This window comes from Nansenia antarctica, assembly GCF_963989245.1.
Source record: "Nansenia antarctica genome assembly, chromosome: 9".
In the NCBI taxonomy this organism is placed as follows: Eukaryota; Metazoa; Chordata; class Actinopteri; order Argentiniformes; family Microstomatidae; genus Nansenia; species Nansenia antarctica.
In genome coordinates, this window is record NC_137679.1 from 38,913,293 (window position 1) to 38,935,073 (window position 21,781).

General features: G+C 46.0%; 2 protein-coding genes across 2 annotated transcripts; one reads left to right on the forward strand and one right to left on the reverse strand.

Moving 5' to 3' along the window:
- nufip1 (nuclear FMR1 interacting protein 1) lies at nucleotides 1-7,086 on the reverse strand. Its single transcript, XM_080539766.1, has 10 exons — nucleotides 6,899-7,086; nucleotides 6,780-6,864; nucleotides 4,546-4,647; nucleotides 4,363-4,425; nucleotides 3,806-3,882; nucleotides 3,401-3,493; nucleotides 2,448-2,641; nucleotides 1,640-1,771; nucleotides 619-911; nucleotides 1-416 (listed from the first exon to the last, which is right to left on the reverse strand). The coding sequence occupies exons 1-10, from the start codon at nucleotides 7,075-7,077 to the stop codon at nucleotides 66-68; spliced, it is 1,569 nt and encodes a 522-aa protein (XP_080395892.1). The 5' UTR covers nucleotides 7,078-7,086; the 3' UTR covers nucleotides 1-65.
- A 944-nt stretch (nucleotides 7,087-8,030) lies between these two features.
- On the forward strand, nucleotides 8,031-20,567 carry nop58 (NOP58 ribonucleoprotein homolog (yeast)). Its single transcript, XM_080539208.1, has 15 exons — nucleotides 8,031-8,162; nucleotides 8,767-8,843; nucleotides 9,026-9,078; nucleotides 9,855-9,979; nucleotides 10,808-10,944; nucleotides 14,033-14,097; nucleotides 14,531-14,665; nucleotides 15,407-15,552; nucleotides 16,062-16,188; nucleotides 16,615-16,778; nucleotides 17,537-17,671; nucleotides 18,287-18,348; nucleotides 18,480-18,640; nucleotides 18,968-19,089; nucleotides 20,021-20,567. Exons 1-15 carry the CDS (start codon nucleotides 8,118-8,120, stop codon nucleotides 20,072-20,074), a joined length of 1,608 nt encoding a protein of 535 aa, XP_080395334.1. The 5' UTR covers nucleotides 8,031-8,117; the 3' UTR covers nucleotides 20,075-20,567.
- Nucleotides 20,568-21,781: the final 1,214 nt, after the last annotated feature.

The following is a 21,781-nucleotide window of genomic DNA, read 5'->3' on the forward strand; positions in this document are numbered from 1 at the left end:
TGTTCTGGTCGACCACCGTCCCCGTGATGTCACGGTGGGCAGTTGGGTTCCTCCTCTCCCTCAGGTCATACATCTTGGCCGCTCAAAATGGCCACCGCCGCCTCCGAAGACGCCTGAGTGACCTCTGGCCATGTGTCGCTGCCTTCTTCCGTCGACCCCGTCTGGTTGTCAGTTGGCTCTGTGGAACCCTCGTTCTCGCCAAACGACTGATCCTCTGTTGTTGTTGTTGTTGTTGTTGTTGTTGTTGTTGTCACTTCCTGTGTCCTGTGGTCGTATGCGGTGGTGGTCGGTGTTCCGTTCTTGGTTTCTTCACGGCCCTGAGCTTTACTCTTGAGTCCAAAGAAGTCGTTCCTGACGATGTATCTCACACACTGCAGGAGGACGTTCCTCTCATGGCGCATTTCCGGGGCCAGTAGCTGCAGGGGTTTATAGAAAACGATATTTCAGTAACATTAGACAAGGCTTAAAACTTTGGACATTGGGGAATTTTTCAAATAAGTTTTCTGCTGATTTCAACTTCCATTCAATAACAAGAAAAAAAAACGTTGCGATCTTTACAGTTCACCTCAACGAGAGTGAAAACCTCACACACACCAAAAAAAAGCCGTGGTGGCTTACCATCTCAAGCAGGGTGGCACGTCGCTGTTGAGGGGTTTGCTGCCCTCCTCTGCCACCCCTTCCTCGTCCCCCTCTTCCTCCTCTCCCCCCTCTTCCTCCTCTGCCCCCTCTTCCTCCCCTGTCAGGCCAGTGATGGTCAGTGCCGGGGTAGGGTTCCCTGTGGCTCTCCTCCAGGGTCTCAGGGTAGGGTCTCTTGCCCCCATAAGGTGCACTGTTCTGGGGCTTCGCTGGCAGGGCCTTCAGGAGGGCCTGGTTCTCCTCCAGAAGCCGACTGGTCCTCTGGATGGGCAAGGCTAAGGGACACCGGGACAAAGACAATGTGAGAGAAGTAATATGGCCACCAAACTGAATTATGCCATGTCATAATATCTTTAAAGACACAGGCCCGGTTTCACAGACAAGGCTTTTGCCTAATCCTAGACTAAAAAAAGCATCTTCACTGGAGATTTTACATTGAAAGTGTGATTTAGTCCAGGACCAGATCTTAAGCCTCGTCTGTGAAACCAGGCCCATTTTCAGCGTTGAATAACAACACCACCGTTCTATACCGTCACAGTCAAAGTCAGGAAAAAGACAGTGGCATTTGTGACGTATTCTGTTTGTTTCATCCACACACACACACAAACATGCCACCATATTGTGAAAACAGACAGCTGACATTTAACACCCACACTAGCTGTGTGATTTGTTGGAGAGAAAGAACACTAGATGTGTTTTGCTCCAGCCTGCCCAGTGTAACAATGAAGGGGTGAAAATGTTATTGGGGAAGTAAATCAAAAACGCCCCTCATTGACACTGACTCTCCTCTCCTTTCACCTTCTATCAAAACACGGTCCAGGTGGCTTGCTTGTGTGTGTGTGTGTGTGTGTGTGTGTGTGTGGTGTGTGTGTGTGAGAGTGAGAGTGAGAGAGTGGCTGTGTGTGTGTGTGAGAGAGAGAGAGAGAGAGAGAGAGAGAGAGAGAGAGAGAGAGAGAGAGAGTGTGCGTGAGTGAGAGAAAGAGAGTGTGTGTGTGTGTCTTACCCTCTGGTTCACTGTCGCTGTCAGACATGGAGCCGTAGTTGGCCACCAGGGCTCCCAGGCCGGAGGTCATCTGTTTGGGCGCCACCGTCACCCCGCCCTGCCTGTCCCCCGCCAGCTCCTCCTGCTCAGAGTCTGACAGGACCAAGACAACGGAGCGTTAGGACCCCAGCTCCTCCACATAAGACGTCATCATAAGAGTCATGCTAGGGAGGTATTTCATCAACAACTCTAAAGGACAAACCAGGCTTATTTTGATAAATCCCACAAGATTTATCAAAAATAAGCCTAGATTTTCCTTTAGTGATGTTAATGGAATACCCCCCAGGTTATACAGAACCGCCATCTACTTCTGTTCATCATCGGAATCAGAGACTGTAATACTGTTGTGTGTCTATTCCTTAGGCCCCTGGTCCTAGCATAGATGACTTCTTCTAATGTTGACTGACGGATAGATGAGTCACTCACTTAGACAAATGTAAATAAGGCGTCTCCTGAATTCCAAAAATGTCAATGTAAATGTGTGATTCAAGACGTACGACCTACATTGCTAAAGGCAAGCGGAAAGTTTGTTCAGCTTTGGGAACCACACATGGACATCATGAACATGAACAACATGAACATCAAATATAGGCTTTGCCTGAGAATATTTAATACAAAGTGGAGGAAAGTTTGGTTTGTCTTTGTATTCGATCCAATATTGATGCAAGAGTTGTATCTGTGTGTGTGTGTCTGTGTTTCTGCTCTTTGTTATTGTATGTTTTTTTGTGTGGTGTTATAAAATAAGAAAATGATGGGGGGGGGGGCTGACCTGGGTCACTGTTGGCCAGGGCCCCCAGTGGGTCTCCCTCCCTGGGGGGCTTGGTGGGGGGGGTGGACCGCTCGTCTGGGTGTGGAGGCCACGGATGATCGTGCTGGCCTGGCTGGGACCATCTGCCCCTCTGGAACCTCCCTCCACGCTGCCCTCGCTGCCCTCGTTGGCCCCGGCCCCGGCCTCTCATCCGCCTGGCAACGCAGCACACAGGAACAACGGAAAATAAAATAAAAAGTCCCTTTCTTTTTAAAAGAAAAAAATGAAAATTCATTCAAATGAACGTTAGTTCATCCCATGTATAAACACGATTATTACCTGTTTTTTGCTACACGTAGATGAGTACCAATCAAGCTGAAAATAAATACGTCCCTTTAAAGGAAAATAAATAAGTCGTCCTGTTAGCGGAGCGCAACATATGAGAACATGTCCCGCGCATAAATTAATGCTTTGTTTTTGGATTATACTTTTTTTTTTTGGGGGGGGGGGAACGACCTTAGGGTGTGTTCATAAATACGCTCTGAGAGCGCCGGAGTGCTCAGAGCACTGTGCCCCGGGGGGCGCTCTGACTGGAAAAGACGGTTTATCCGAGCATCTGAACAATCCGATCTAAAAACGCCTGAGAAAGTCGTTGCAAAAATGCGATGGTTGCAGCTTGATTGGTACTCATCTACGTGTAACGAAACAGGTAATAGTCGTGTTTATACATGGGATGGATTAACGTTCATTTGAATGAATTTTTTTAAAGATGAAAATGGCGACGTTTGTAAAGACTTTTAACTGAACTGATTTTTAGAGCGCTCTATGACGTTGAAATCAGAGCAGATTTATTCTGAGTGAATTTACGAACGCACCCATCATAGACAAACACTGTGTTAGGAAAACATGTAAGAGAGGAACACGGTGTGAAGCCACACACACACACAGCCACACACAGACACACGCACACGCACCCAAACTGAGCCGTCTCCAAGACCTCTCCTCTCTCTTCCCTGGCCTCCATCACCTTCCTCTTCTTCTCCAGGTTCACTAGTGTTGGGTAGTTCCTGCAACACAACAGCGTATTAATAACCATGAACAGCACCATGCACAACATATTGCACACAGTCGTGATAGCTCCACCTAGTGGGTTTTGTTGGTAAATGCAGACACTTCTAAATTATGCCGACAGGCAGTAAACTTATATCAGGCCAAAAATGATGGGGAAGAACAAGGAAGAGATAAAAAAAAAAGACTAAATGTTTTTTGGGGGGGGTTATGCAGAAAATGTATTTAGGAAACCGTGGAAGGAAAATCTTTCTATAGCTACGCTATGTTATGTTGTAGCGTGTTATAAATTAATTAATTAATTAACGTACTTGCGCCGCTCCTCCCTCCATTTTGAGATCTCGTCTGCGGTGTCCAGCTTGATCCTCTTGGCTCCTGGAGCGTGGTTCTGTTGGGGTAGGGTGAGGTTAACCTTTAACCTTTATTTTAGCAGGGAGTCCCATTGAGACCGCGGTCTCTTTTACAAAGGAGCCCTGCATCAACACGGTTTACAACCATACATCATACACATCCTTACAGTTTACAACCATAGATCATACACATCCTTACAGTTTACAACCATAGATCATACACATCCTTACAGTTTACAACCATGTATCATACACATCCTTACAGTTTACAAGCATACATCATACACATCCTTACAGTTTACAACCATACATCATACACATCCACACGGTTTACAACCATACATCATACGGAGACAGAATGACAAAATTATAAAACACAATCAAGAAAAACAAACACGTTCTTTCAACTAAGAACTCCTCAAACAAGAACTTTAAACCGCCCTGGCGTCACCATGACAACCAGTCGAGACATTCCCAGCTACATGTCTTTAACAGCTACGGACTGAGGACGGACTTACATTTTTCCAGTGGATATTCACCAGCTTCTCATGAGCAGTGAAGGTGCAGTCCTCCACTGAGCACTAGGAAGAAAGAGGGAGAGACATTTTCACTCCTACAGATGTTCAGCTCATCATGTTACACCACGCAGCATCACACATCGAACGTCTGGGACGCCTGGGAGTAGAGTTAGGGTCGGTTACCTTGACATGTTGGGCGACGTGCTCGTCATACTTGTCTTGGTTTTTAAAGCCTCTGTCGCACGTGTCGCAGAAGTGTGAGAACTCAGGTTCTTTTTTCTGCTTCTGCAGGAAAAAAGATCAAAACAAATCCACGTTGGAACCAGACAGCCAAGCTAGTGACACTGGGCTGCATCCACACTAACAGAGTTTCCTTCCAACGTCTTTATTGGATCATGTGAAACAGACATAAAGTTGTCATTTCAGCTCGGTTATACACGCAAATAAACACATCAAAGACGTCAGATTGTAAAGCGTGTTTTTGGTCAAATACCTTTTGTCCATGATTACCCGGAGGACCATGATCTTGTCTTCCTCCCCCTCCCCCTCTTCCTCCCCCTCCCCATCCCCCTCTTCCTCCTCCTCCTCCTCTATGTCCACGATGAAAGTTCTGCCCTGCAAAGGTGAAAGGTCAGGGTACGGTTAGAGACTAGCAGGTTGACGGGTTAGTTAGTGGTGAAGCTGCAGTAAACCAACAGAGGAGAGATGTGAACTTTGGTGTTACGTTAACCAAGCAGAGGTTTAGTCAACTGACTCTTAGAGCTCACATATGTACAAACGTCCACTAAATGGACAGAGCTGATATCAGGGCTCTACAGTGCGACCATTTCACTCGCATTTGCGACTAAAAATACATCTGTGCGACTAGAGAAATAAATTCACGAGCACACGTGCGAGTACCGTTTTTTTTTTTTTTTTTAATTCTAAAAATAAATCTGCGCGAACCGTGTGGCCACATTTTAAGCCGTCAGCCAGCCCGCTACGACCACGGGAAGTCATGTTAAAAGTGAAGTTACTTCTGTTAAACTGGCGCTAAGCTAACATCGCTAATCGCTAACTGCCTCCTGGGCCTTAAAGAGACAAGCGCCCTTTTCTCATCTCAAGCTTCATTAGCTTCATTAGCTCACCACATCTACAGATTTGGTCCCACACACTCCAGATTTGAACCCAAGGTTACAACCAGGGTTAACTACACAGGGTAGAAAGTAGAAAGCTCTCAAACCTTCAGAACCCATTGAAAGTAGTGGAGGTACTCCAGAAGTCCAAATGCATCTCTAATCCTAGGAAACCCTAGGAAGCAAGTTGCCTAATGGCATGAAAATGCAACATGTTGTACTTGAGTGTGGCAGAGAGGTGGGACCCCCGGGGATGGTGGTGTGCTAACAGCTAGCCGCCGCAGAGGCACCGTGCTGGGCTGGCCACCTCCACATGTCACCACCCCGGGCAGCATGGGGCTGGGGACTGGTCATCTGGATGTGGGGTAGTTTAATACCCCTAGATGTGGAGTTGTCTGGCCACCGTGTGTGACTGATGTAGCCTGACCCAGCAGCAGGGAGGTGGGCAGCATGGAGACAGACCTCTGCATGGCCTGGCTGGGCTGCTAGCTGACAGACCTAGCCCTAAAGCCTGGCTGGGCTGCTAGCTGCTAGCTGACAGGCATGACATGGATGAATGAATGAACATGCTGCTAACCAGGAGAACTTGACACAGCTAGTTACCATAATACAATGCCATCAACTCTGCGTCTAGTAGGGCTGTAGGCATGGGCCAATGTGTGATTTTGGTGCAAAAATGGCAAAATCACTAATAAAAATGTGTTATAATTACATTTTTCACTGTGCTCCTAAATTTCTTTGTGTGCCCCTAACATTTTTCATTTAGGAGCACATGTGCTCCTAGTGAAAAAGGTTAGCGTAGAGCCCTGGATATGAGAGTTGGCATTGCACTATGGGTGACAGAGCTGTCCCATCTATTGCCCCTCGCCTATGGGATGCCCTCCCTCCCACCATGTCAGAGCTGCTTACAGTGTTAACAGTGTTGATTCTTTTAAGACCTTGCTAAAAACCCACATGTCCAGGCAGGCTTTGTATGTCCTCCTGTATTTTTTTTTCCATATTGTTTTGACATGAAGAGTGCATGAGAATGAGATATCCACATTGAATGTATTATTATTAATATTCTTCTTCTTCTTCTTCTCCTTCTCCTTATTATTATTATTATGGTTTATTGTGTTTAGTGCACATTTAATCCACATGTAGAGTCCATGAGAATGGACAACATTTAATGGACAACTATCAACATTTAATGTATTATTATTATGGTGGTGGTTTATTGTGCTTAGTGCACTGCATACCTGAAGAGGCCACTTAACTTGAGCTCAAGAAGAAGCACGTCTTTCCTGATACTCAGCTACTCACCATAGGGTCGGTGTGGTGGGGGTCCATGGCCTTGATGACCTGGTGGGGGTCCATGGCCTTGATGACCTGGTGGGGGTCCATGGCCCTGATGACCTGGTGGTGGTGGTGGTCCGCCGTGCCAGTTCCCGTGGCCGTGGGCATTATAGCCCCACGGGTCAGGCGAGGGTTCGTACCAGTTCCACATGTTGGCCTGGAAGCCGCTCGCAGGGGGCTGCTGATGGAGGGCTGGTCTGATCATCGCACCTTGAGGAGGCGGACAGCTGAAGTCCGGAGGAGGGAGACTCCCAGAATGACTCATGGTGCCGTGTGTGATGTGTCCACCCTGTAGAGGTGTGTCGGTGAGATTAATTCACTAAGACGTTTTTTTTGGAGTATCGTTTTGGTTACACTTCGCATGTAACGTGGTTGTTTTTGCCCTGCAGGTCACATGTGTGGAGACTCCATAAGCATGGTGGACTTCCTCAACCCAATCGTCATTTCCGCTCTCAGCTCGTATGAGCAGAGTTGCCAGATGGGGCGACTTACCACCGAATGGGCGACTTTGGATCACACTGGGCCGGAAAAAACATTTGGGCGGATTGGGCTGGATAAATAGGCGGTATCAAAGTCAGTGCTTGAAAGTTACAAAATGCGTGAAGTTAAAACACACACCCTAGAAGCTACATGTGTAGTTCATCATTGGCAACAGACATACAGCAGGAGATGGGCACCTGCCCAATAGTAATTAGCGGTTTTCTAACAATATAGATTTTGGGCTGGTTTTTGGTGGATTGAACTGTTTTAGACTGTGGTTAGGCTGGATATTGTCAATCCTATCTGGCAACAACCCTGCGTATGAGGTTCGGTTCGAAACAATCCTAAAACAATGTTATTATTTGGAGTGACAACAAACCAGACAGACAAGGTTTGTTACATTGTTGTATAATAAAACTTGCGTTACATTCAATGAATTTGCAATATTTGGCTCTACGCAATTTGAGGTCAATCGGTTCAGACATTCTATAACATTCCAGAGGGGGTGTTTCATCAATATTGCTAAAGGAAAAATCCAGCCTTAACTCTCGCGAGATTCCTCAAAATAAGCCTGGATTTTTTTTAGAAGTCTCGCGAGATTTCTCTGAATAAGCCTGAAAGTTGAAAAGTTTTCTTTCGACACGTTGATGGGATACCCCCCTGCTGCGACTCTAGGAAGCAGAAAAAAAGCCTCTCTTCCGCCGGATGCAGCTCGCCGCATGCTGCGTGGTTCCTTCACTCGGTGAGAAGCTCGAGCAGCGTGGTGATCCAGGGCTGCCTGGCTGCATTTCTGTCTAAGCGCATCTAGAAAGAAACGGCATCAACATGCTCGTCTTATTTGAGACCGCGGCTGGTTATGCCATATTTAAGGTGAGTATTTTTGCGTTTTATACGCAGAAAACACAATGTTTTAGTTTAGCGATTTAGACGGAGTGAAAACTAGCGGTCTCACATAGGTAGCGGTGTAGCTTCTAGCCGCCATGCTGGATTGGCTAATCCCTGGATTTAAATTCAGATTTTATTTTTTTAATATACCATTGTCAGTGTTTTCTTATTTTTGGGGGGCGTATTAAGTGTACTTTGCTTCTGTTTGCGATTCGATTGTAATGCTGCGTTGTCATGTTAGAGTTATAATCTCTTGTCATCCGAGGCCCGGCGTGGTCGACCTACCATGTGGCATGTGGCAATTCATTTCACTAGTGCTTTACGTTATGTGGCTATGCACAACGTTATCTGGGTGGTTTGAGCACCTTCCGTGTTGATATAATTAGGTGTTTAGAGGATATTAAAGAGCCCGGTGATTAATTTGATGCGGAAATCCTAGTTAAAGTGTTAGTGACACGTTTTGGAGAACCGCGTGTACGGTGGCCTGGTGGCCGCAGCCCGCCTAGGAATGCGCAATAGGGGGGAAACACAGATACCATTAATCTTATGGTCTCCGATGTATTTGTAACGACCTACATTTCTTTTCCAGGTACTTGATGAGTCGAAACTCACCCAGATCGACAGTTTATGGGAAGAGTTCGAGACTCCGGAGAAAGCCAACAAAGTGTGAGTAATATCTCCCGAGTTACCCACATGGTGACAGGCCAACCAGTTGAATGTGCGTGTGGTGAAGTGGCCATTACACATCACCTGAACTCTAATACATTTAAGACATTTATCATCAAGCATTTTTCTGCTGAAATCGACTAACTAGGTGTCTTCTTTTTTTTCTTTTCTTTTTTAAACAGTGTGAAATTGAAGCACTTTGAGAAATTCCAGGACACAACAGAGGCTTTGGCAGGTAAGGTACCAATCTTGTTTTCACAAAGGCCCAGGTAGTGCACCCACTCAGACCGCAGTGGTCTATGTTGCATCTCTTGTGTCTGAATAAAGCATGAGGTTATTCAGCAGTATTCGTCACTACCACCGAGACCACAACAAATAATAAATAAAATAGTCCCTGAAATCAAACATGTTGTTTTTGTAAGGACACAATAGATTTGATTAGATTCATTTTATACATGGTACAAATCAATGCTACGCAATTATTGTGCGTCTAACCAGAAGTGCAATAAAAAGCAATTATATTGCAGTGATAAGTAGCAGTATTTACAGCAATCTATACAGTAAAGTGGTAGTGTGATGTGTAATGTCATACAATGGTGACTGGATGTATATGTGCAGTGGCATATATAAATTGAGATTATGTACAATGTGCAATTTTACAGGCTATGATACACATATGATAAATATGTCGTATATAGTGAAGTATACAAAAATACAGGCTGTGGGCTATGTACAGCATGATCAACACAGAACACAACTAACTGTATAGTCAGTGAGACTGTGTGAAATTGAAAATTTGAATTAAGGATAGGATAAGTACTCTTGATTCTTGTATATTGTGATGCATCATTCCACCTGTTCTGTGGTGCAGCTTTGTAAATGGTAAATAGACTGCACTTGTATAGCGCCTTATAAAGAACCAACGCTCCGGCTCTCCCTCCTGAGTCACAGCCGGCCCAACCGTTGTCTTCCACATCGTCCTCTAAACGTACCTTTCTCCCCTCTGTGCAGCGGCCACAGCTCTGACTGAGGGGAAGATCGGGAAGAGCCTGAAAAAGGTCTTGAAGAAGGTGGTGGCCAAGGAGGCGCAGGAGCAGCTGGCCATCAGCGATGCCAAACTGGGAGGAGTCATCAAGGTCAGTGGTCTGTCAGTAAGGAATAACGTAGTGGGTATGGACTATGGTCCTCTGGCTCAGTTGGTAGAGCATGGTGCTGACAGCGCTTAGGTTGTGGGTTAGTTTCCCACTGGGACCGTATATATACTGGGAAATGTATTATGCACTCACTGCAATGTAAGCCACTTTGGATAAATACTGTATTATTATCAGTGTTTCCTGCAGGATTTTTCACATCATTGGCGGGATGGTCAGTTTAAGATGAATGAACAGTGTAGGTCCACCCCTTCAAAAAAGCACTTGCGTGGTCTGGTTAGTGGCTGTGTGAGTTGTCGATGAAGGGCAGAGTGAGATCATCACTGGTGGGTGAGTCTTATACATGCTGTACAATCTCAATCCGTGATGGAACAACATTCGAACCTGGCAGGATGTTAGTCATGGCACCAGTTCATGCACAGAATATTGTTAGTCTGTTTTATTGGTTACAAAGGTAGTTAAGATGAAATATGCTTCTGCGGCCCGCCACGAATCAATGCATGTAGAGGAAACACTGATTATTTACTTTACTTATAGTTGATATAGTGATTTTGTATCTTGACGCTGCCATGCCAATGTTGAGGAACCAAAGCCAATTTTACTCTTCTACTTGTACATTGAGATATAATAGTATAATAATATAATGAAAGCTAAGTGGCATATATTGGTGGGGGAATGTAGTCGCACACAGCAAGAAAAATCTCACCTCACCTGTCCCCTGACCCGTTCTCCCCTGCCTCCCTGACCGGTCCCCTGTCGTCTCCTCTCCCCTATCCTCTCCCCTGACCTGTCCTCTGCCTCTCTGTGCTGCAGGACAAGATGAACCTGAGCTGCGTTCACAGCCCCGCCGTGTTTGAGCTCATGAGGGGCATCAGGAACCAGATGGAGAACCTGATCACTGGCCTGCCCCCCCGGGAGATCGCCGCCATGTCCCTGGGTCTGGCTCACAGGTACACACACACACACACACACACACTCGCTCAGTTAGGTCATCACACACACACAGAAGTAAGGCAACACACACACAGAAGTAGGGCATCACCCAGCCTCCCGCCACTATGCCTGTCTGTCTGAGTGACTGAGTATAATCCAGTGGAGGCTAAGATAGACCCAGCTCTAGGAAACAGGGCTGTCCAAACCAATGGATGACTCTGTGCCGAAAGACTTGGAACAACTTGTCCCATCCCCTCATTATGTACTTGTAGTTTACATTTCTATTGACCTAGATTGGTCCTTTTAATTTTCCTATTTATTGTAAGCCCACTATATATTCCTAAAAAAGAATTATTTGCATACGAACAGTATCAGCATTCTCCCCAAATTTAAGTGGAGTTGTGCTTTGCTGTGAACATGGTGGCGCCACCACCACCATGTAAACATTTAAGGCAAATTAAACTATTGTGGTGATGGAATAACTGGCTTTTATTGTCAACATCATTGCTCAAAGTGAAAATGCTATAATGCTCCTCAGTTGGGTTTTGATGTAATCCAGTGCCACCTTGGGAGAACCCTGCTCAGACATCCCAGTTGCAAGCTCAGATTTACTTCCTTTTCTGTGTATAGTCTGCTCCAATTCATTGATCTTTACCTTTTTTGTTTGTAGAAGGAAAAAAAAGAAGTAGGGTATCACACACCGGTAGGGCATCACGCACACTAGGGATGGACGGTTTTTCGGTTAAACCGAAAACCGGGGTTTATAAAAATAGAAACGGTTTTTTATCAAAACCGTCTGAAACCGTACTTTTTTTTTTTTTTTTTTTTTCCCCTTATGTTGTTCAAAGAATACAACTGGAACATGTCACATGTTTGTCGTGTGTGAAAATAACAATGATACAGTCTGAATCTGCCGCGCAATGAGTGAGAGGTTTGGTCAGTTGTGAGGAATAACTGAGGATTAATATCTAATTGGGATTATATTTAAGGGTAACGAATCACTCTATGGGAAAGATAGTTGCCTTCAGTTATTGGTAGATAGGAAAGGTTTTTTACAATTACTCGCTTACATTTAATAAGATCATTTTCGCTGCTCTCTGTAAAGCGCATTGGGTCACTTTTGTGAGAAATGCGCTATAGAAATAAAATGTGATTTGATTTGATATCAATCAATCAAACTTTATTTATGTTCTATAGCACAAATCATGCATTGAATGTAACTCCAAGTGCAGTATTTACTAAACCACAATATAATAAAACAAGAGCTATACGGATCAAGAGTGTTTGTGCACAGCACCACTGTGTGTGAAGGCGCTACTGAAAGTGATGACAGAACGCATGTCTCAGAAGATACGCGGTCACTTAGTGACGCAAAGGTAGTTCTGTATTTATCTCTATCTGTATTAGTACATTTATTTTGAAAGCTCTATTTTGACAGCTCTACCATGGGCACTTTTATTTTGATGGGGCATTCTTTGTTGATTGACTTACGACAGTTCAGGACGAGTCAGTCTCGCGGCATGTGGTTTTTATGAAAAGCTTTAAGTATGTTCACTGCATAATTCTAAGTCTAATATTTCAGTGATTATTGAGCAGTATTCAAATATTTAAATACATTGAGCAGCAGCTGAAACTTTGTCTAAGAACCAAGATATTGAGAAAGCAGTTCATTCAATGAAGACGCTGTTCCAAGAGATGATCTTCCGTGCAGGCGTGCACCCTGGATCAGCGGAGCTGGTGTGTTAAGTGTTCATGTGTTTTCATGTATGGTGTAGCTTACAAAAGTCTGCCTTTCCACTTATATTTGTGAAACTAAGTAGCCTAAATGTGTTGCGACTGTGCTTACGGTGTTTTAATGGTGTTCGACATAGGGCTGCAACTAACGATTATTTTGGTAGTCGACTAATCTGTCGATTATTTTTTCGATTAGTCGCGATTAGTCGTGTGGCTTTTCGCTGCGCGTAAATGGCGACGCAGAAGCATAAATCCGGCTTAACTAGCTATCTAACCAAACGTTACGCCAAGCTACAGCTGCTCACAGAGCTAGTTGACTGGCTAGCTAGCATTGCTGGCTAGACTACAGACAGCTCACGTTAGTAGGCTACGCTTGGCGCTGTTTATCTTACAGATAGCTCGCTGGTGGACTCAACATAATTGAAATAGCATTCACTTATCAAGCATCATTCATGATCATCCACCATGACTACCTGGTATTTTAATAGCGACCACCCCTCACTTCATTTCATCTCGCGTTCTCCTGGCTTCAACATGGAAAACCCCTGCTACGTAACGTTACATACAAGCGCCTCTGTCTGTCACATGCGTGCCACAGGGCAAATAAATTAATAGCACAAACGCTCATAGCATGTACAGCCCTGTCCATGAGACGTTGTTTTCCAACATGTAACAGTAAAGCTAACATAAACATTACGACGCTAACAATATAACGTTAGCCAGTTGGCTAACAACGTTAGCTAAAACTTACCCAGCTGATTCTTGCATGGCTCCCGTAAAAAAAAAAAAAAAACGTTTTTTTAATACATTTTTTAAATGCGATTAGTCGACAGCAACATTTCACGTCGACGAATTTTCGTAGTCGATTAGTCGTGACTAGTCGACTAGTCGTTGCAGCCCTAGTTCGACATGAGTGTATTGTAGCAGTAGGGCTCAATTATTTGAAATTGTCGCTCTCTTTTCTTTCTTTTTTTTTGTTTTTCGGTCGTTTTTCGGTTAACCGGAAAACCGCGGTTTTAGTCTTTGACGGTTTTTCGGTTTCAATAATTGGAAACCGTCCATCCCTAACGCACACACAGGTACGCTATTTCTCAAAATTCACCGGTATGACCCAATAGTGCTGCCAACGAGTATCTCTTGCTGTCTGAAACCTCCTGTAGATTCCTCTCAGCATTCGTCACTACCCCTGAGACAGCTCCTAGCAACTAGTCTCTAGTTACTGTCTGTGTCGTATCACACACTCACACACAGAGGTAGGGCATCACACACACACACAGAGGAAGGGCATCACATACTATTTCTCCATGTGTTGGTTACTGTCTGTGTTTGTGTCGTCACCCTAAACATGTACCTTTGTCTCTCTCTCGTCAGTCTGTCCCGCTACAAGCTGAAGTTCAGCCCAGACAAGGTGGACACCATGATCGTTCAGGCCATCTGTAAGCAACGCCTCAGATCTCACTGTCAACACCCAACATTAACTCTACCTTTAGACAAGATAGTCTACTAGCTAATAGACTACTAGCTCGTTCGCTAGCTATCGACAAGCGGTGATGATGACGACATGAAGTCATTCTACTGAAACCTGATGCTTTTCAGTCACTACCTCATCTGAGCTTGTCCTGGCGACAAAATAGTAAAAAATCAAAAACCTCCATGGAAGATGCATTTTAGTCTAGGATTTGGCTCAAGCCTAGTCTGTGAAACAGGCCCATGGACATTTTTGAAAGTCGTGTTAGATTGATTCTTATGAGGATGCGTTCACATACGCCACTGTCCTGGAACTACTGGATGGTTAAGTCACCAGCTCATCCGTGTAGGAACCCTGCATGAAACTAAAGTGTCTGTCTGTCCGTCCTCCTGTCTCTGCAGCCCTGCTGGACGACCTGGACAAGGAGCTGAACAACTACGTCATGCGTAACAGAGAGTGGTACGGCTGGCACTTCCCCGAGCTGGGAAAAATCATCACAGACAACATGGCCTACTGCAAGTCTGTCCGCAAGATAGGTACGGCGGCCATCTTTGGAATGGGCAAAAGGGGGTTAGTTGGTATCTCTCAGGCCTGGGAGACGCTGGTGAAGTAGGGGGTGGCAGCGGCCATCTTTGGAATGGGCAAGGGGGTTAGTTGATATCTCACAGGTCTGGGAGACGCTGGCGAAGTAGGGGCGGTGGCCATATTTCGAATGGGTAACTGGGTTAGTTGGGATCTCAATGGGGTAAATGTGACTGCGCTGTTTAGACACGCGCCTCTTCAGACTGTTTAGACACACAACAGTTTTTCCTGAACCCCTTTTACGCTCATGTAGGACTGCAGTGTCCTGTGTGACCAACACGGGGGGTAGAGCACCACTCTCATAAACCTGCAGTGAAGGCTCACTTCCTAACTGTGGATCCTGTCGGGAGATACAAACACACACACCTACCTGTCATTCTCTCATTCTTTTGTCTTCAATTGTTGTCTTAGCTAATTTAGTGCCAATTGTGACTTTATTCACCAAAAATGCATAAATTCTGAAGCCAATCAGAGTGTTGTTGCTAGGTAGATGCCACATAAAACAGTTGGCTCTCTAGGTTGGTGAGTGTTCGGGAATTCTTTGGCAGTTGGTGAGTTAAGGCAGAGATTGAAGACTTCACTTAAGCAGTCGAGACGCACCTGTAGGCTTTGGTTCCACAGCGCCGACTATCTCTCTCCTGTTAGGTTGTCTGGTTGATGTGTGACGGTCTTCTGTCACCTTTCCCCCTCCCCAGGTTTCCGCACCAACGTCGCCACTACAGACCTGTCTGACCTCTTACCGGAGGAGGTCGAGGCCGAGGTCAAACTGGCCGCTGAGATCTCCATGGGAACCGAGGTGTCGGAGGAGGACATCACCAACATCATGCACCTGTGTGACCAGGTGAGCTCCCTGTTCCATCACCTGGCTCTGAGGCATAGGCTAGGCTAGGCTAGGCCCTGGGGAGCTAGCGGTGGCAGTGGTGATGATGACGACGTTTGTCATTCTCCTGAAACCTGATGCTTTTCAGTCACTACCTCATCTGAACTGCCACGTTCAGGGCCGGTTTCATGGACGCCGATTAAGACTTAATTTAGTCTAAGATTCATTTAAGATTAATCCTAGACTAAAAAGCACCGTCAATGGAGATTTTCCGTTGCAAGTGTTTTTTTTAAATTATCCTGGTCTAATCTTAAACCTTGTCTGTGAAACCGGCCCTTTGTCTGTGAAACCGGCCCTTAATCTCCCCTGTGGTTTCCTGAAAGCCGTTGTAGCCAAACACGGTTTTTCAACTTCAGGAATCATCACCTAGTTAGTTAGACGTTAGGTTGAACAATTCCTTCAATGAATCCCGACTTCCTTCCCTCACTGACCCACCTGTCCCTCTGCTGTTTGGCCCCGCCCCCCTCCAGGTGATCGATATCACAGAGTACCGCTCCCAGCTGTACGACTACCTGAAGAACCGTATGACGGCCATCGCTCCCAACCTGACGGTGCTGGTGGGAGAGCTGGTGGGAGCCCGCCTCATCTCGCACGCAGGTCAGTAGCCGCGACGACGGCGCGTCACTATCGACCGATCAGACGGCGGCGAGCACTTGCTGGTCGTTCGAGCTACTAGCTCGTTCGCTAGCTATCGACAAGCGGTGATGATGACGACATGAAGTCATTCTACTGAAACCTGATGCTTTTCAGTCACTACCTCATCTGAGCTTGTCCTGGTAGATAAACAAACTATCTAAGTGTTAAAGAACAGGATACCTACTGCTGAGGTGACGGGTCTTCTGGTGAAGGCAGTCGGGGCCAACATATCATGACAGTTTAGCGAAACAGTAGTGTTTAACTGAAAGTCTTTCCTCCTGCCCATAAAAGGGCAGTCTTTCCTCCTGCCCATATAAGGACTGTTATTTCCACCAAGCTGAGCCTAAACGCTAACCCCTAACCCTTCTGGTATGTTCTCATTTGCAGGGTCCCTGTTGAACCTGGCCAAGCACCCCGCCTCCACCGTGCAGATCCTGGGGGCTGAGAAGGCCCTGTTCAGAGCCCTGAAGACACGCAGAGACACGCCCAAATACGGTCTTATCTACCACGCCTCCCTGGTGGGCCAGACCTCCGCCAAGAACAAGGGCAAGGTGAGGACCCGGGCGTAGCAGTAACGCCCTCTGTGATTGGTCCGTGGTTGGAGGACCAGTCATTTACTAGTTGTGTAGAGAGATGATATAGATGGTGTAGTATATGCTATATAGATGGTGTAGTATATGGTATATAGATGGTGTAGTGTGCCGTTTATTGAGGTGTTTCCTGAGCCCCTTTTACGCTCATGTAGGACTGCAGTGTCCTGTGTGACCAACACGGGGGGTAGAGCACCACTCTCATAAACCTGCAGTGAAGGCTCACTTCCTAACTGTGGATCCTGTCGGGAGATACACACACACACAAACAAACACAAACCCCCTCATGAACTTGCAGTGAAAGCTCGATCCGCAAGACGCGGAGACCACACGTCAGAATCAACATAATCAACAGAAACAACATAAAATGTATTAAGTCAGGCGAAAATAAGACTTCCAAAACGAGAACGAGGTGTGTGTCAGTAACCAGTAAAGACCCGACACCACCAGGTGTCTGTAGTTAGGCCAGCTAGCCAGGAGCATGGATCTGCTTCTCCTGCAAAACAAGGCAGAGCCACAGCCAACAGACCGCCACAACACACACACACACGCCAACGCACACAGACACACACACCAACACCCACACTTGTGCTTCTCATTCTACCGACGTCGTCTCAACCTCGTCTTCATCGTGGCTGGAACAGTGGTTGGAGGTCTGTGGATGTGTGCCAGTGTTGTTATGGTAACGCTTGTCCGCTGTTGTGTCTGCCACCCTCCAGATCTCCAGGATGCTTGCGGCCAAGGCGGCGCTGGCCATCCGCTACGACGCCCTGGGGGAGGACACCAACTCCGAGATGGGAGCAGAGAACCGCGCCAAGCTGGAGGCTCGCCTGCGCCACATAGAGGACAAGGGAGTAAGTGCAGCTGTCGCTCGGAACGAAAACGTTGCTTAGTTTTTGATTTTGTAGTCAGGTGGTTTATAGACGCTCCCCTGAGGACGTTACAGCACCTCAGACCACAAAAAATATGTATTTAACAATATAAAGTGGGTCTGTGAAGAGAAATCATGCACCACGCTGAGAGCCTGATGTATAACCCTACCACAATATCTGAGACCTACACACACACACATTTTACATACAACAAATACAACTAGACAACTATTAACATTTTCATTGACTGGATGCGTCTTGTATGTATCTAAGTAAAAGGTCTCCCTTTCCCCTTCTCGCTCTCCTCTCTCCCTTCCCCTCCTCTCCCTTCCCTCCTCTCTTGCCTCTCTCCCTTCCCCTCTCTCTCTCCCCTCTCCCTTCCCCTCTTCTCTCCACTCTCCACCTCTCTTCCTTCTCCCTCTCTCCCTTCTCCATCTTCCCTTCCCTCTCTCCCTTCTCTCCTCCTCCCTTCCCTCTCTTGGGAAGTTGAATAATAGGCTAAAATAAAAAAAATATTTTAAACAAAACATTTCGAAAAAGTTTTTTTGATTTTTTTATTGGAGTGTTTTTACTGACCTCCCCCTGTTGTCCTTTCAGATCAGGAGGATCAGTGGAACAGGCAAACAGATGGCCAAGGCCGACAAATACCAACACAAGAGGTGAGTGGCGTTGGAGGTTTTACCTCAGGAAGGTCGTCCACACATATCTAGGACGCGGCTCAAACTTCTTGTTGATTAAAGCGGTGGTTTTGTTTGGTGACTAACATTCTCTCGTGCCGCCGTCTCCATAGCGACATTAAAGTGTACGACCCGTCCGGGGACTCCACCCTGCCCTCCACGTCCAAGAAGAGGAAGTTTGAGGAGGTAGAAAAGGAGGAGGAGGAAGAGGTGCCGGTGACCCCAGTGATCAAGGTCAAAAAGGCCAAAAAAGAAAAGGGAGTGGTGGTGGAAGGTGAGCTACTAAATCTACATATTTTTTAGTGTTTTCGAAAAAAATATATGATTTTGTTTACTGTGCTGTTTAGACGCGCCTCTTCAGACTGTTTAGACACAACAACAGTTTTTCCTGAACCCCTTTTACGCTCATGTAGGACTGCAGTGTCCTGTGTGACCAACACGGGGGGTAGAGCACCACTCTCATAAACCTGCAGTGAAGGCTCACTTCCTCACTGTGGATCCTGTCGGGAGATACAAACACACACTCACACACTCGTACTGTGTACTCATACTCTGTTACATGATGTCCAGTCACTGAACGCTGTGTGTTCCTGTCATCCAGAACCAGAACCTGAAGCAGAAGCAGAAGAAACTCCCAAGAAGAAGAAGAAAAAGAAGGACAAGAAAGCGGCAGAGGAGCCGAAGGACGAGGAAGAGGAGGAGGCCATCTCACCCACAGAGGAGGTAGGAAGCACCGAGGGGAGGCGGCCACGTCGGGGACATGCCCTATTTCTCTAGCTGGAGACGTGTGAAATATAACGTGTTAAAGTCGGCGCGGATGCGTTGCTTCCAAAACATCTTCTAGAACTGGGCGATAAATAGATTTGATCCATTAATCTGAATGTAGGGTTTAGATTGGTGTGTTTTTGATGCTCCCCCCTGAGGGCGTTACAGCAGCTCACACCACAAAGATATGTATTTAGCAATATGAAGTGGGTCTGTGAAGAGAAATCATGCACCACGCTGAGAGCCTGATGTATAACCCTACCACAATATCTGAGACCTACACACACACATTAATTCGAATGTAGGGTTTAGATTTTTTTTTTATGAAAACCGATTTTTCGCTTTTACTTGGGTGATTACGGTACGGAAGCGGAACTTTTTCCCTGAGCCTCCTGTAGGTCATAGTAACGCCTCAGGTAAATATACATCAAGATGGCAGGATGCGCTAGTTAAAGGGAGTTGTTCCTAAAAAAAGGCTCTGGCTCCTCAAATCGTCTGGAAGTGGTCCGGTTTTGCAGCGTCCGACCTCCAACAAACCGCTGTCCGCTGTGAAGTTTGTCTCCAGTCTGTGGCAACTTAAGTAGCAGCGGCAGCGGCAGCACGGCTAATTTATTCCAGCATCTCAAGCAGAGGGCTCGCAGCCTGAGCGGTGGAAGTGTGTGGCACTGCGAGTTACACAAGACAGCGGGGAGAAGGGGAGGAGGAGATTAAAATAAATTAAATCAGTGGTGTGGTGTGAAAAAAAATCTGATTTTATTTATAGGCCATATCACCCAGCCCTAGATGGTGTTTTTTTAATATGCTTCAACATGATCCTGACTCTCAGCTTCTTTCTGTTTGTCTCTGCATTATCTCTGCAACACCCTGACTCGTCTCTCTGTTTCTACAGCCACCCAAGAAGAAAAAGAAGAAGAAGAAGGTCAAGGAAGAGGAGGATGAATAAGCTGTTGGGGTGGGGGGGGGGCGGGGAGAGCTGTATATTATTAGTTTTAGTTTCTATGGTTCCTGCACATTGTATTCTCCAGGGCCAGACTATCAAGAGTGCCAGTTTCTGGACAACAAACCTCAAGGGACATGTTTCATTCTCGAAAGATGGACAATTGCAAATGGATGCCTTTTGTGTGATTGTGTTAACTTACTGTATGGATGTTTGGAAATGAAATGAAAGACTGACAACCTTGTAGTAGTATAATGTAACCTAGATATCAAGGACAGTTGTTGTTTTTGGTGGGTTTTAATTAACCATGTAACGGCAACTCATTGTATACGATATATGATTCGTATGTGCGTATCAGTGACATCCTTTTGAGGAGCTGACGTACAGGTTGCCTGAGTTTGTTTGTTTTTCCTGTTTGCTATGATGTGACCTTTGACCTAGTCTGTCGGTGTCCTGATCTGTGAACTCTGCCCTGGGGGATTAAATATGTTTGTTTCTACATCTGTCTTGTTGCCTTTTTATACGATCCTTTCATACATCTCACATGATGTCTACATCACCCTAGTTTAGGCACATACAAGCCTATTAAGATTGTACGTGTCTGAACTGAAGTTGGAGTAAAGCATTTCATTCAAATGCTTCAGTTGATATCGTGATTGGAGTAGGGCACAGGGTCATACACTGATCCCATCCTTACAGTACAATCCAGGACTTCTAGTAGGCTGATAATGGCATTGTCATACTAGTTTTAACCTCTTGGGTGGTTCCAGAATGAGGACCTTACTTTGAATCAGCGATCGACTTTACGTCACATTCTGCTATACCAGTTTGTACCGCTAGAGGTCCCCCTACGCACGTGGAGAGTAGAGCGAATGGACACACTCAGGTGTTTCGTTAGGCCTATGAGACTGATGTTCTATGGCTTTCATATAGAATAGGCTACGTTTTCTTTTTCTTTTTTATTGGGGTTGACTATGGTTGAGGAAGTGACAGATATGGTGGTGTTATTGCTTACTCCGAGTCCGGGTGGTGTCGTTATGGGGGCAGAAAGCTGTTTCAGCTCAAATTCATTCTTGGATGAGTCTGGCTTCCTCCGGGATGTTAGACTGAAATGAGCTCATCAATCAAATTGCGGACATTTAGTAGGGAAATGTAATCCAATAGCCTTCAACACACCTGGTCAAGAAAACGAGCTACTGTCAAAAATGACAGTGTATTTCACCGTCTCGTGAGTGATCAATGGGTGTGATGTGGGCTATTTCGGTCTGTTCTATTTGTTTAACTGAAATTGGTCATGTAATACATAATATATATATATTAATAATTATGATAATTAATTAATTAACCAAATTAATATCCCCAGAACAATTACAACCCTCTCCGCATACGCACAACTCAATATAACACCGTGTTGGCAGATGCCGAAGTCGTACCCCCCCCCTCTCTCTCTCTCTGCCTCTCTCTCTCGCCCTCTCTCTCTCTCTCCCTCTCTCCCCCCCCCCCCCCCCCTCTCTCTCTCTCTGCCTCTCTCTCTCTCGCCCTCTCTCTCTCTCTCCCTCTCTCCCCCCCCCCCTCTCTCTCTCTCTCTGCCTCTCTCTCTCTCCCTCTCTCTCTGCCTCTCTCTCTCCCTCCCCCCCCCTCTCTCTCTCCCCCCCCCCCCCCCCCTCTCTCTCTCTCTCTCTCTCTCTCTCTCTCTCTCTCTCTCTCTCTCTC

Excerpts from the sequence above, each read along its gene's own strand:
- nufip1 (XM_080539766.1), bottom strand. The coding sequence starts at position 7,077 with ATGAGTCATTCTGGGAGTCTCCCTCCTCCGGACTTCAGCTGTCCGCCT. Across the intron at positions 4,426-4,545 it reads ACGTCGCCCAACATGTCAAG|TGCTCAGTGGAGGACTGCAC; the intron begins GTAACCGACCCT and ends CTTTCTTCCTAG. Across the intron at positions 3,883-4,362 it reads TGAATATCCACTGGAAAAAT|AACCACGCTCCAGGAGCCAA; the intron begins GTAAGTCCGTCC and ends CTACCCCAACAG.
- nop58 (XM_080539208.1), top strand. The coding sequence starts at position 8,118 with ATGCTCGTCTTATTTGAGACCGCGGCTGGTTATGCCATATTTAAG. Across the intron at positions 8,844-9,025 it reads CCGGAGAAAGCCAACAAAGT|TGTGAAATTGAAGCACTTTG; the intron begins GTGAGTAATATC and ends TTTTTTAAACAG. Across the intron at positions 18,349-18,479 it reads GACAAATACCAACACAAGAG|CGACATTAAAGTGTACGACC; the intron begins GTGAGTGGCGTT and ends CCGTCTCCATAG.